Below are 14,988 nucleotides of genomic sequence, written 5' to 3'. Positions count from 1 at the left end.
CTTGAAAACGCTCGGAATGAAATGCGTCCTGTGACCTGGCTGGGAGGGCCTGGTTAGCTCCAGCCGAGGTGGGGGGGGGCTGCCCTGCCCTGTGGGAGGAGAGGAGGTGGGTGGGGGTCTACCCACGGGTGGCGGCAGGCCCCAGTCATGCTTGTCGATACCAGGATGGGGCAGGGCCCACTTGTTTGAGTCATGACTTGTCATTGCAGACTTTGTCCCTTCTGTCCTTTCTTAACTCCTTTCTTCCAGGGAGGTGGGGGGGGGGTCACCAGCAACTTCACAGCAGCTGGTTATTCTTGGGGGGGTGTGGCTGCTGCGTTCCTGGGGTGCCTGGTGCTCCCTGTGGACGGCTGGAACCCACTATTTTGACTTGTTGGAGCCAGTGGTAGATCGTTTATCGTAAGAGTTGGTTAGAGTGGGCCACATCCAAACACCACACACGCTTGAAACATTCCATTTTAAGCTAAAATGTGTAAGCGTGCATTTACTGACCCCCCCCTTTTTTTTTTTGCCAAGGCTTTTCTTCTTAGTATGAGGTTGGAATTCTGTATTGTTTTCCTCATCTTTACTCCACACAAATTATTCGCTTATGATTTTTGGTTTTGGTTTCTTTAAGGTGGAGTGAGATGTTTAAAAGGCCCTTAGCAACCATCTGGGTGAAGAGTTCGGAGTTTCTTTCGTGACCCTCTTGCCCCCTGGCCTAGTCTTTTACTTAATTCAATAGCCCTTTAATTAGCAGCTTTGAGTTTATTGACTTCTTCCAAACCATCCAATTTTGTTTGCAGAGAGATGACTCTTTCTTTTCACACTAGTATTTTGTTCACTTGTATGATAGCTAATTACCTTTTATAATTATAAATACCCCTGGCATAGATAGGTTTGGGGGCAGACATAACTGGTTCTTGTAAGCAGTTACTCCAGACCCGAGGGCAGAAGCGGAAGTGTGCCGTCCTGCTGGCCATGGGGACCGGCGTGCCATGGGCGCGGAGGGCGCTCGGTCCCCCTGGGCTGGCTGAGTGGGGGTCCGTGTGTAATGTGGGGAAAGGCACTCTTCAGAACCCAGCTCTCCCACTTGGCGGTTACTTGGGTAAGTCACTCACCTCTGGGCATCCCAGTTCCTTCGACTGGCACAGAGACAGCGCAACAGTCAGGAAACATCCTGAGCACCTAGTAAGAGCCAAGCCGTGTGGCAGGCGGTAAAACCTTCCCTCGGAGGTTGCCTGGGTGGCTCAGTCGGTTGAACGTCTGGTTTCCAGCTTCGGTCATGATCTCATGGTTTGTGGGTTCAAGCCCTGTGTCGGGCTCTGTGCTGACAGCTCGGAGCCTGGTGCCTGCTTCGGATTCTGCGTCTCCCTCTCTCTCTGACCCTACCCTGCTCACGCTGTCTCTCTCTGTCTCTCAAAAATAAATAAAAAAACATTAAAACCCCAAAACCCCTTCCCTCGGGGTTGTTGCAAGGAGGAGATAGGAGGGTCCGTGATCAGTGTAAGTCCTATGGTCATGCTCAAAAGGAAGAAACCCAACTGTGAGTTCTGCTTTCTCTCCATGGTGGGGTAGTGCTTCCAAAACATTTAGTTTGGTGCTCCACATGCAGCAAGGGCCAACGAGGACTGGTGACCACTACTTGTGTTACTATTCTCAGCTCCCTGCAGGTCCCTCACCATGCTGGGTCCCTCCTTTGGTGTCCTTTGATTTTCTACTTTATTTTATTAAAAAAATATTTTTATAATGTTTTATTTATTTTTGAGAAAGAGAGAGAGAGAACCCGAGTGAGAGCACGTAAGCAGGGGAGGGTCAGAGAGAGAGGGAGACACAGAATGCAAAACAGGCTCCAGGCTCTGAGCTAGCTGTCAGCACAGAGCCCGACACAGGGCTCGAACCCACGAACCACGAGATCATGCTCTGAGCTGAAGCCGTATGCTCAACCAACTGACTCACCCAGGTGCCCCTGATTTTTACTTTAAACTGGCTATTGAATTTTTTTTCCCTCTTAAGTGTTTTCAGAAATTTAAGCCAGAAAGATGAGAAACTCCTGGGGGAAAACAAAACAAAACCAAACCAACGATCACCAGACAGTGTAAATACAGGATTAATTTACTGGACAAGATGAAGGAACTTGAGGTGCTCTGATGTCTACTCCTGCTGCTTTAAGGATTATACTAGTGGTCCCCCCTTTTTTTTTCCCAAGGCAATGATGTGTTTCCCCAGGAGCCCTCCCTTTTGAGTAAACCTCTTCCAGCTGGTCTCATTGTCTGCAGTGTGCTAGAAAATGATGCCTTTCTTACATATCAGACAAAGGGCCACCTCCTAGGAGGTTACCACGGGCCAGTTACTATTGGCCACAGAGAAATACATTTCTTCTTCCATCACAGTGAAAGAAAGCGCTTGCCGAGCTGGTTTCTCATCGACCAGCACTGTTGAAGGAGATGGTTGTGCGAGGCCCACACGGTGCTGTAGTCGGGAGGGCGGGGCCCCCTTGCACACCTGTGCTCCAGCCTTGGTGTGCACGCAGGTCACTTAAGGATCTTGTTAACATGCAGACTCTGAGTCAGCAGGTCTGGGGTGGAGCCTGGGATATTGCGGCTCTTACCAGCTCCCAGGTGAAGCCCCTGCAGGTGGGCTGTGTGAGTACCAAGGTTCTGCATTTGCAGGTGCCACAGTCCTGGTGGGCTGGTGTCCGGTGCTCTGGTGTCAGAACTTGGTGCTGAAGGTGGCAAGATGCATCTGGTTAGGGGTCGCTGCCTTCCTAGGACGGGTTCGGGTCCTTTCTGCATTGTCTTCTTGTCCAGGCACATTCCAGGACCAGAGTTCTCCATCCTGCCTGTGTTTACAAAACTGGAAAGTTTTCTGTCCACCAGTAGAGCAACTAGAAATGATGGGCATACTAGTCATTAAAAATAAAGGGGTCACTCTGTATTGTTTGGTATGGAAAGACATCCACAAATTGTTGAGTGAGGAAAATGCAGGGGGCTAAATACTTTTTCTTTTATTACTTGAAGTTTTTAAAGAATTAAGCATGTGTGTTCATAAATAATTTAAAAAAAATCAATAAAGCTGTGCTCATTTTGAAAAAAGACCTAAAGCAAACAGCAACAAAGAAAAGTTAAGTTGCCACGGAGTCAGATGTGGATGAAAGTAAAAGCAATAACAAATCAGGACCTCGTGGCTAGTCCTACCTCATTAGGGTATAGCTCACATTTAGCTCAGAAATCAAAGTAATATTTGAATCAGTGCCTTCTAAATCACCAACGGCCTTGCAAATGTAACAGTGATGATGATGAGCAAGGGAGGAAATCATGGGAGGGTTGGACTGCCCGCTGTACTTCGGGTCCATGGTAGGGAGGTTTCACAGGTGCTCTGTGCTTCTCACCAAGTGTCAGATGGAGAACTCCTTACTTTATAGATGAAGAAACTGAGGCCCAGAGAAGGTCACTTCCCTGGGGTTCCACCGTGACCCTGTTAGAATCAGGGCCCTGTGCCCTCTCACTCTGAATCCAGTGCTTTCTGAAGAGTCTTTGGACTTCCTGAAACACCTAGGCACCTTCCAACTCGTCCTTTCTTCTCTCTTGCAGACGACTGAACCGGAACCAGCTGCACAGTTTGCCAGAACTGCTGTTCCAGAATAACCAGGCTCTGTCACGACTGTGAGTGACACTGTGGCCAAAGCTCTGTCTGTGGTCTGGTCCGTCGCCCAGTGGGAGGGACAGTGTCTGGTCATGGGGGCCCAGAATTTCCCGTGACGGTGACCCCCTGCTCCTCATCTGTCAGGAGTTGTGCAGGGCATCAAAAGCCAGGCCCTTTCTGGAGGTGGGTGCTGGTGGGGGCATCTCTCTCCGGCAAGTGCTTGCCAGAATCCACCACCAGTGGGGGGCTGAGAATGTTCTGGGAGCGGGCATTCTCATCAGCTGTGATGCCGGGCCTTACACAGAGCACTGTCTTTGTACGTCTGTCTCAGCCTTTAGTAACCTGCCTTGGGTCGAACATTTATTCATTCAACGAAGCCCTTCTTGGACCTATTTCTATTTTCAGGTCAGAGTAATGAGGTCTGGAAGCTTATTAACCATGGCATAGAGTCGAACTTTTATTTGCTGTAAACGTACTTCTTCCAAGTTTAAAGGGTAGTGGCTAATTCTGCTACTGTGTGACATGCTAAATGTGTCTGTAATTGTTGCAGCGATTGTTTCATTTTGTGGGATCTTGGGTTGGAGAGGACTTCAGAGATTATCTAAGGAATCTCTTCTGCAGCTCCTTAGCCTGTGGTCCTTCAGTCTTTGGCTACCTCTAATCATGGGGAGTTCACCTCCCCAAGTCAATTGCTTTATTGGACGGATCTGCATATTAGTAACATTAGTAACTTTGAGCCCCAAATCTGTTTTTCAACAATTTATGTTTTCCTTTGCTTTGCTTTCTGTAAGTATCTAGAACAACTGTGTACTCTTGTTAGATTTTTAAAAATGTTTACTTATTTTTTGAGGGAAAGGGAATGAGAGAGAGAGAGCGCATGTGGGCAGGGGAAGGGCAGAGAGAGAATCCCAAGCAGGCTCTGTGCTGTCAGCGTAGAGCCCGACTCAGGACTCAAACTCATGAACCAGTGGGATCATGACCTGAGCCAAAACCAAGAGCCGAACCCTCAACTGACTGAGCCACCCAGGCGCCCCTCTTGTTAAATTTTGGAAGGGCTGTCAGGATTTTGAATTTTAAGTTGGGAGGTTTGTGAGTTCCTTCAGTTGTTGCCATTAACCTGGTTGGGGCCCTCTGTGTGGCCAGCAGGACCCCTGTGGGGAAGCGAGGCTGCTGCTCTCCCTGGAGAAGCTTGTAGGCAGCACCGAGGTGGAGGAAGAGGCAAGTGATTTAGACAAGGCTGAGGGGCAGGGGCTGGGTGGGAGACAGCAGCCCAGGGCTGCCCCAGTGCGGGGGGTGGGGTGGGGGGAGGTGCGTGACTGGGCTTCTGGAGTTTAGAGGAAGCACAGCCAGTTCTTTCCACATCTGTCACGATTTCCAGAGCTCTTGATTAGCCTAGTGGTCTCCGAGCAGCCCCTGGGTCATTGAACCTGCCTTCAAGTCTTTTTCCTTAAGCTGTCCAAATGATGTCTATGGTCATTTCTTATTTCTTCCTCCATCTGGCCTGGGGGATATCCATAGTGACCCTCAGTGATGACCCTTCTGCCAGTCTTCACCACCCCTGGGCTTGAGCCGGGACTTCTCAGTCCCTCGTCACTTGGTGGGTTGGTGCTTTCATTCCCGGCCTGTACACGATGGGCACTTTACTGAGCTGCTGAAGGCACAAGGTCCTTCCCAGCGGGTACACCTGCCCTAGCATCTCCTTACCCTGTGCTTTAACCTGAGGTCTGTGCCATTACCGGTCACGTGCTGACACTGGCCTTGCCCTGCCCTGGCTGCAGCAGCTCCTGTTTCCTCCATGCTGGCCTTTCTGGAAGCTGGCTCTCGTAGGCCGTCTCACAGTTCCGCCTCCTCAAAAATTCGTCCTGAACATCTTTTCCTTTGGTGTCTCCTGTGCTTTTCTTTTTCCTTTCCCCAAGCGCTCTTCGCCTGTCAAAGTTCCGCTCTCACGCTCCCAGCATCTTCTGTCTGCTCGGCTTCCCTTCCTCCAGGCCATCCCGATCCTCCGTCTTCCACCGTCCAGGATGTAGAGTATGTGTGTAGTGCATGCTTACCATTAGGCTTGGGGAACCTGCCTTGACCCTCTCTCATTTATGTTATGAAACATTTTCTTTCTTACTTAGAGAGCGAGGGGGGAGGGCAGAGTGAGGGGGAGAGAGAGAATCCCAAGCAGGCTCCTCACTGCCAGCACAGAACCCGATGTGGGGCTCAAACCCACCAATGGTGAAATCATGACCTGAACTGAAATCAAGGGTCAGGACTCCACCCACTGAGCCACCCAGATGTGTCATGAAACATTTTAAAAAATTTATTTTGAAATTTCAGCTTTACTGAGGGAGAACTGACACCTAAAGTTGAAGGATACTTAATATGCACACTGTAATGATTTGCTACACATACACATGGCAAAAGGGTCCCCAGGTTAGTTAATTAACCCGTCCATCAGTTCACATATTTATCTTTTTCTTTCTTTCTTTCTGTTTATTTTTGGTGAGAACATGTAAATTCTACTCTCTCAGCAGATTTCAGTTATACAAGACGGTGTTGTTAACTGGAGCCATCATGTTATACGCTAGATCCTTAGACCTTATTCGTTATATGTATATATATTTTAAATCTTACCAATTTTTAAATGTTTGTTTATAATTTTTAAAAATATTTATTTATTATTATTTTTTAAATGCTTACTTATTTTTGAGAGACAGAGCAACAGAGTGTGAGCACGGGAAGGGCAGAGAAAGAAGGAGACATAGAATCTGAAGCAGGCTCCAGGCTCTGAGCTGTCAGCACAGAGGCCGACATGGGGCTCAAACTCATGAACTGCAAGATCATGACCTGAGTCGAAGCTGGCTGCTTAACCAACTGAGCCACCCACGCGCCCCTGTTTATTTATTTTTGAGAGAGAAAGAGAGAGAGAAACAGAGTGTGAGCAGGGGAGGGGCAGAGAGAGGAGAAGACACAGAATCTGAAGCAGGCTCCAGGCTCCAAACTGTCAGCACAGAGCCTGATGGGGGGCTCGAATTCACGAACACAAGATCATGACCTGAGCCGAAGTCGGATGCTTAACTGACTGAGGCAGCTAGGTGCCCATGTTTATTTACTTTTGAGGGGAGGGATGGGCTGAGGGGTAGAGAGAGAAAGAGAGAGAATCCCAAGCAGGCTCTACACTGTTAGCACAGAGCCCGATGTGGGGCTCAAACTCATGAACTGTGAGATCATGACCTGAGCTGAAATCAAGAGTTGGACACTTAACCAACTGAGCCACCCAGGTGCCCAAGACCTTATTCATCTTATAGCTGAAAGTTTGTACCCTGTTATCTACTTCTTCCTAGTCCCTCCACTCCTACCCCCAGTAACCACTTTGCTATTTTCTGTTTCTATGAATTTGACTTTTTTTTTTAATAGATTCAACATATAGGTGGTACCATGGAGTACTTGTCTTTCTCTCTCTGGTTTATCTCACTTAACAGAATCCCTCAAGGTCCATTTGTATGTTATAAAATAGCAGGATTTTCTTCTTTTTCATGGTTGAATACTATTCCTTTATATATTCATTATGTATTATACATATATGTATATATGTGTCTCACATATTTATCCATTCATCTGTTGATGGACACTTAGAGGTTATTTCCATCTCTCATTTATTTTAAAATATCCAAGACCCCCTCATGTGAATCACAAACTTCCAGCCTTTTGCTTGAGATGATTTCTAACCCTGTTCATATTTTGAGAGGCTGACAGCTTTGGCCATAGCCTTTCACCCGCTCTTAGGGCTGAAGGGAAGGGGACCCCTCCACAGGGACCCTTCTCCAGCTCTTGAGTCTACTTTTTACCTAGGTTATTGGTGCCCTGCATGGCCATGGGCTCCCCTCCTGACAGTGGTGACACAGTGTGGTCCATGTGGCACCCTTCTTGGCCTGTGTCTGGAGAGCTTGGACCCCTGGTGGAATGGGAAGGTAGCATGGAGGAGTAGAAAATCGAGGGTCAGGTTGTCCTGGGTTTCTCAAGGTATAAGTCAGGGTGGTCTAACTTCCTGGGGCCTGCTTTTCCTACCTGTATGCTGTTGGGCTATCACAAGGCTGAGCTGAGATCGTCCACATAAAGCATCCAGGCCTGCAGTGGATGGCCACTGTGCTCTGGACAACGTTGGTGAGCGGATGGCCCTGCAGAAGCTGGGGCTCCTCTGTACCTTTCTCGTCTGACACCTGTGACCCTGTGAGGTGAACAGTGTCTTATGGTCTTATTACTGTCAAAAGTCAGAACGAAAGTCAGGGTTCGAGAGGTAAAGTGACTCCTCAGGGTCACTACTGAAACCCCTTTGGACTCTCCACCCAGTGTCTTCATGGCTTCGTATTTTGCTAGAGAAAAGTACTTCTATGCTTTAAAAGTATTAAATAACTGGATTTTATATCCAAAGGCTGGCACAAGGAACTCCATTTAAGGAGTGGAAAAGCCATCGAAGGGGACAGGAGTCAGACAGAACAGGAGTTCTTGGTGCCCTATAGGGCTGGGAGCTGGAGGCACTGCATGTTCTTACCCCAGTGGCCTGGGGCTGGTTGTCTTGGGGAGGGAGCCAGTCAGCAATGAATAGAAGAACTTTCAGTAGTAGGGCCCTCCTGATCCAGGGCTTGGTGGCTCTTTGGGGAATATTTCCAGGCTCTAGTGCCAGAAGCTTTCCCCACTGCCTACCTTTTTTTCTTCTTAGGCAATGGGTTCCTAACTCTTGGGAGGAGATGTTTCTTATCCAGGAGCATAGCCATACTGGAGTGGAGGGAGATTGCTTTCTCTAGCTCTCCTCTGAATATTTCTTTCTTTTTAAAAAATTTTTTTAATGCTTTTAATTTATTTTTGAGAGACAGAGAGGGACAGTGCAAGCAGGAGAGGGTCAGAAAGAGAGGGAGACACAGAATCTGAAGCAGGCTCCAGGCTCTGAGCTAGCTGTCAGCACAGAGCCCAACACGGGGCTCAAACCCATGAACCGTGAGATCATGACCTGAGCTGAAGCTGGACACTCAACCAACTGAGCCACCCAGGCACTCCCCTCTGAATATTTTTTTTAAATTTGTTTAATGTTTTTATTTATTTTTGAGAGACAGAGGCAGTGTGAGCTGGGGAGGGTCAGAGAGAGAGGGAGATACAGAATCCGAAGCAGGCTCCTGGCTCTGAGCTGTCACACAGAGCCCGATGTGGGGCTCGAACCCGTGAACTGTGAGATCATGACCTGAGCCAAAGCCGGACGCTTAACTGACTGAGCCACCCAGGCACCCCTCCTCTGAATATTTCTTAAACTCATCTCTAAGCACAGGTGTGCTGGCCAGTAGGACCTTGAGAAGGACTCCCGTGTGGTGTCCCCACTTAGGTCAACGCAGGACTTGAGTTCATGACTGGGCCCAAGTTGGTTTAGTGCAGCATGGCACCCCTCCAATTCAGGCCATCTCAAAAGTGCACATTCTGGGGGAAATGGTTAAACACACCCTTTTATTGATCTGGTTGTTTGTCTGTGATGTGTGGCCTCACTGAGTTTTTTGCCTTTGTTGTTCTAGGGAACAGTGAGGACCAAGTGCTTAAAGATTTAGTTGCTAATATTCTTTGTCGCATCTCCCCCCTCAATCTGTTGACTTGAACATCTCTCATTGCAAACACCTGTTAACTCTCCCAGTCCACTTGGTCTGTCCAAGCAGCACGTGGGCACGCTTGGCTCCAGGAACAGAAACTCCCACAGGCTGGTGACGGTAAGGGTGTGGTGGGTACTGGAAGGCACAACCCGCAGACTTAGTTTCCCCAGGACAGGAAGTAGAGTAGAGCTGGGACCAGGACTGAGATGTGAAGGGTGTTTCCAGCTCTTTGGGAATATCTGCTTATTATGGGCTCATGGACGCCGTCTCAGTCCCACCACAACTTTGGTTAGCCCCAGTGCGACTCCCCTCCTGCTTCCTCTGACTTTGGACTTAATCCCCAGGTCTTAGGTCCTAACTCCAGATTTCTGGGCAGAGAATCTGATTGTCTCATCTTTGGTCATGAGGTCATTCCCAGGCCACGGAGCTGTGCTGGGAGTTTGTGGGATCACCTGGTGCGGTCTTACCACGGAGTCCCCTCCTCCTTCAGGACCTGGAGGGGGACCACATTCCCTTAAGAGGCAGGGTGAGAGGGGAGGCAGGGGCTGGTGTTTCTGGTCTCTCACTTGTTGGCCTACCCTCTGCTTGAAGGGATCCGTTGCTAATCCTTTCCACCTGGAGCAAATCATGGACTTTTGGCAGAGGCCATTATGCTAATTCGGCATGAAAACAGCTTTGAGAGAGACCGAGTGTGTTGGTAAAGTGTGGTCACAAAGTGTCTGGCACACTTTGATGATGCAATCCACATTTGTGTTGACTTTGTGTGGCTGCCAGTTGTTAACATCCTGTTCCTGGCTATTCTTCAGTAATATTTCCCCCTAAGTTGGGTTGGTCTGTCCATCTTGTTCCATACATGGGTCCTAAGGCCCAGAGAGGTGACTTTCCTTGGACCACAGAGCAGTGATAGAGTTGGAATTGGACATCAGACCTTTGAATGTCCTAAATCTCACATTTGGGGATGGAGCCCAAGGAAGTAATGGGCACAAACATGTTCACTGCAGCATTAATTAGAATTTTGAAAGATAGAATATTCCTTTATTGAAATGTAGAATATTGAGTATAGAAATGACCTAAGTGTCCAATGTTGAGGGGACATTTAAGTAAATTCTGGAAAGCTACTTGATGAGATATTTATACCATCATCGAAAGTGGTCTTTATGGAAGATGTAAAGTAATGCAGATAAATGTTTGTGTTATCAAAAGCCAGGATGCAAAATTGTGCTGACAATATAATCATGAAAGAAATCACTCTAAAGAATGCATGGATTGGGGGACTGCAGTCATTACAGCAATGGTTAGAACAATTGCAAGGTTATTCTGGGCCAGGCTCAGGGGGGCAACCTACAAACATTATCTGATTTCATCATCAGATCATCTCTGATGCCAGCCTTGCCCCCATTTTCCAGATGCAGGAATGCAAGCTCAGAGGGCTTGTGACCTGCCCAAGGGGCTGAGCCCTGGTCTCTCTGATGCTACAGCTCATCCTTCTGTATCATCCATCCACCTCCTACTTACCACCCATTCACCTCCCACATCTATCTCCCTACTCATCTTCCCACCACCTACCTAGCCCCCCAGCCCCATTGACATGTCATATTCCCAGCCCCATTCACCTCTGACTTAATGCACTCCTGCTTGCCTATCTACCAACTCACCAGTCAACTTACCCATCTGCCATCTGTCTCTGTACCCTGTACCATTACTCCATCCTCCCATCTCCTCCCACCAAGCACACTGCCGCCCACCTAATCCATCTGCCTGCCCATCCACTCTTCCACTCATTTACCCATCAATCCTCCCCATCCAGCCCCCCACTCATTCACCTTCTACTTCCCCACCTACCAGTCCATCCAGAGACCTGCCCATCCACCTGCCCACCCATTTATCCAGCGGTTACCCAGGGCCTCCTGTGGGCCAAGTGCTGTTCTCAGCGCTGAGAACACTCACAGCGGGCTGTCTAAGACTGACGGGTAGGCACTGTCTCTCCAGGAGGGGCAGGTTCACCATCACTGCTTTTTGAGAGCCATCTGCCAGCCTCTGACCACAGCAGGATGGCGTGGGTAGAGGCAGATGCTTCCCTAGCGGGAGCCCTGTCTCCTGCCACGGTGGTTGCACCCTGGTGGCCGCTTACCTGGATCTGGGATAGGCTTCCTCACCTGACATCAATCCCTGAAGGATGTGGAGATGTTTCATGGATGCACACAGGGGTCGGACATGTTTGAACCTGACAGATCCTCTTACATCAGCAAAACCCAATCTCCATTCATGTTTGGATATGGGGCACAGTAGGCGTCTGCCTCTGTGCCTCTGTCCTCCCAGATTTGGGAAGGGGTCTGCTCTGCTGCTTACAACACCCCCTCTCGCTCCTTGCTTTGCCTTCTTCATCCAGAAGCCACTTCTGGAAACACAGTTGCTCTGGGCTTCTTTTTAGCCTTGCAACCAATATGTCTCCGGACAAGATCAACCTTTTGTGTCTCTGCCGGACGTGGAAGGGGTGGGGGTGGGTGATTAAGGGTGGCCCAGGGCATTTATTTCCCCTTATTTATATCCCTGCTGTAAGGACCAGGATAGCTCATTAACAGAGCCTTGGTGGCTGGAGAGGCGTGGATGGGATCTTCCGCAGGAGCCCTGTTGAAGAATGCCTGACCCTGCCGACCCCGTCTGGAGCTGGGTTTAATTAAACTGTCAGCACTGGTCAGAAGAACAAAGCCTCCCTTCCAGTCCTGGTCCCCAGCCCCCATCAGAGGCGGGAGGGCATTCTCTGCTGAAATGAAGAGCTGTTAAAAATGGATCTGTCTTTCCTCCGAGGGAAATTACCCGAAGCAGGAAGGTGACCTCGCTATTGTGACACATCCACTCCGGGCAGCAGATCTGCGGGGCTGAACCAGCTGTGCTGCCAAGGACCCTGGCGCCTGAGGAATGGGGCTCCTGTGGCCTCCCCTCGCCGGCAAGGGCTCCTTCCTGCCAGACCGTGCCTTAAGATCCTGTCCCTTACCCCCTAGCACTTCACTTTTCCCAGGAAGGACCTTCATGAGCTTTTTCTCATGAGACATTAAGTCTATGAGATGTTTCTGGCAGTAATGATGCAAAGAAGCTTCCTTGGTTAGACAGCTTGGGAAGTACTGGGTCAGCCCCTTTCATCTGCTTCTGTGGAGATTATAAAGCCCCTGGGGACATGTAGGGTGTTGCATTGGCCAAACTGATTTGACCTTGAAACTCTTCAGAACCTTTTTTTTTCTTCTTCTTTTTGGGAATACCTGGATCTTGTGGGTCTAGCGTCAGGTAACTTGCTGAACTCTGGCAGTAGGGATCATGACTGACTCAAACCCAGGTCTTTCTAATCTAAATCGTCAGTGCTCTATCTCTAAACCACTAGTACTACCTCTAAACCATTAATATTCTAAGTAGTGTGAATGAGCGTTGTCTAGGAGAGTTTATTAAAATGCAGATTATCATCAGAGCTCCCAGGATCTTGATGTGCAAGGGCCCAAGAATCTGCATTATTAGCAAGCTCTTCATCTGGTTCACCCTTTGAGGACTGCTCTCAGCACACTTCGATGAGGCTTAGCAGGAGCCCCCCTTTGCCTCTGCCCGGCCTGGTTCTGGTGTGGGAGCCATGCTAACAGAGACCCTCCCAAGGGCAGACACTTTACCTCCTGCAGCCACACGGAGAACAATTTGGGGATTATGAGTTAGCAATTACAGAGCACTCTGAATTCTCAAAGTGCTTTCCAATCATTAAATCTGTGCCTGCTGTCAAGGCTCCTCCAGTGAAAAAGGCAAGCGTCCCACTGGGCTGGCCGGGAGCGTCCGCGGCAGAGGGCAGCCAGCCCGAGATTGACATGCTGAGTGCCAGAGAGGGCTGATGCGCCCAGCATGGTTTAATGTCTTAAACACAGCGCCGGCCCCAGCTCTGACCTCGCTGCCTCAGAACCACACGGGCCTTCCCCAAATGCAGCTGGCCAGCGCCAGGGGAGGGCTGGAGCGGGGAGCAGTGGATGGGTCACCCCCTAGGAGAAAACCCAGCAAAGGCGGAGTGCTCTGCTGGGGACGTTTTACAGGGGCTCAAAGGAGTGAAAAGTCCTCTCCTACAGCATTACAAAAATCAGCATGGAACAAACTGAATTCCTAAGCATCGAGAAGATTCTGAACAGAGAGGAGTGCACATAGGAGGGGAGCTGGGGTGAATAGCTTTTAAGGGAGTGAGGATTATTTTTAAAGCCATTTCAGAAATTATATAAATAATTTTGTGCTGCCAATAAAGAAAGGTAAGAGATAAGGTTGTTAATTTTTTTAATTAAATAAGGCATTTAAAAATGCTTGAGCTGTCATTCAAATATTTTTTAAATGGAGCTTAATAGTAAAGCTATATGTAATTGTTAGAATCATTGTAATTACCATGTGTTAAGTACCTATGTCCTAAACACTTTATGTGGATATTCTCATTTTAATTGTTACACTTCTATGCAGTCAGTATCCTGCTTTACAGTGGGGAGGACTGAGGCATGGAGGGGTGAAGCCATAGGTCACATAGGTATTTGTTGACTGATCCAGGCTTTGAACCCAGGGTGGGCTCTAACCCTCCCTGCTGTACCACCTTTCATGGTAGAAAATAGAGAAACAGGAAGGGGAGGGAGATTGCTCAGGAGTCTTCTGGGAAGGGGAGGAGTTTTGAGTCAGGTGTTGAAGGATGTGGGAGACACGGGTGGATGGAGAGGATACAGGTGCCCTATGAGCAGAGGCCCCAGGATTCTAGAGTGTTGTGTGAGTATCAGCCCAGAAGAAGGTGTAGACGGTCTCTGTTTCCTAGAATGAGGAGTCTGGAATGGATGAGGGGCAGAGGAGCCCCCGAGGGTACTGACGAGCAGAGTGACTGAGCAGAGGGTAAAAGCCATCTTTCCTCAGCACCCCACTCCCTCAACGAGGGCCCCCCGCCTCCTCCAGGTCTCTGTCCCTGAGATGGGAGGGACGGATGGGTGTACATCTGTCCCTTGGCTGGCCTGAAATGCCACCTCCTGCTCACAGTTTCTCGATTCCTCCCTCCCCAGGCAGCACTGACCGTTGCCTCTTCAGTGCTTTCTTTTTGTTTTCCTTTATAACCGTGCATGCGTGCGTGTGTGCGTGTGTGTGTTTGTGTGATAAAATAAACACAACCCAATACTTAGCACTTTAACCGCTTGTAAGTGTGCAGTTCGGTGGCATTAACTGCACTCCACAGCGGGCAGCCGTCACCTTTGTCAGTGCCCCAAACTCTTCCTCATGCCCAGCAGAAGCTCTGCACCCCTTAAACAGTAACCCCCCATTCCTGCCTCTCTCCCAGCCCTGGTGTCCTCACTTTTACTTTCCGTCCCTAGGAATTCGCCAATCCTCAGTGAGTCATACGCATGGAGTCATACAATATTTGGCCTCTGGGCCTGGCTTACTTCACTTAGCATGGTGTTTCCTAATTCTTTCTTTTTTTTATTTTTTAATGTCTTATTTATTTTTGATACAGAGAGAGGCACAGCATGGGAGGGAGAGGGGCAGAGAGAGAAGGAGACACAGAATCAAAAGCAGGCTCCAGGCTCCGAGCTGTCAGCACAGAGCCCGATGCAGGGCTCGAACCCACAAATGTGAGATCATGACCTGACCTGAAGTCAGATGCTTAACTGACTGAGCCACCCAGGTGCCCCTAGCATGGTGTTTTCAAGGTCCGTCCAAGTCTCGTTCTTTCTTACGACTGAGTCGTATATCCGTGTGGGGCTATACT

At 49.0% G+C, this 14,988-nt stretch overlaps 1 protein-coding gene across 1 annotated transcript in view; it reads left to right on the top strand.

Annotated features, from left to right (window-relative positions):
• The window catches only part of SLIT1 (slit guidance ligand 1), a 171,264-nt gene that overhangs the window by 25,002 nt on the left and 131,274 nt on the right, over nucleotides 1–14,988 (top strand). Inside the window, exon 4 of the mRNA XM_029932319.1 lies at nucleotides 3,573–3,644. Within this exon, the coding sequence (XP_029788179.1) occupies nucleotides 3,573–3,644 (72 nt within the window). The remainder of the gene's footprint in view (nucleotides 1–3,572; nucleotides 3,645–14,988) is intronic.

The sequence above is a fragment of the Suricata suricatta genome, chromosome 2, assembly GCF_006229205.1.
Source record: "Suricata suricatta isolate VVHF042 chromosome 2, meerkat_22Aug2017_6uvM2_HiC, whole genome shotgun sequence".
In the NCBI taxonomy this organism is placed as follows: Eukaryota; Metazoa; Chordata; class Mammalia; order Carnivora; family Herpestidae; genus Suricata; species Suricata suricatta.
Note: the sequence above shows the minus strand (reverse complement) of the source record. Positions and strands in the feature narration are given on the sequence as shown.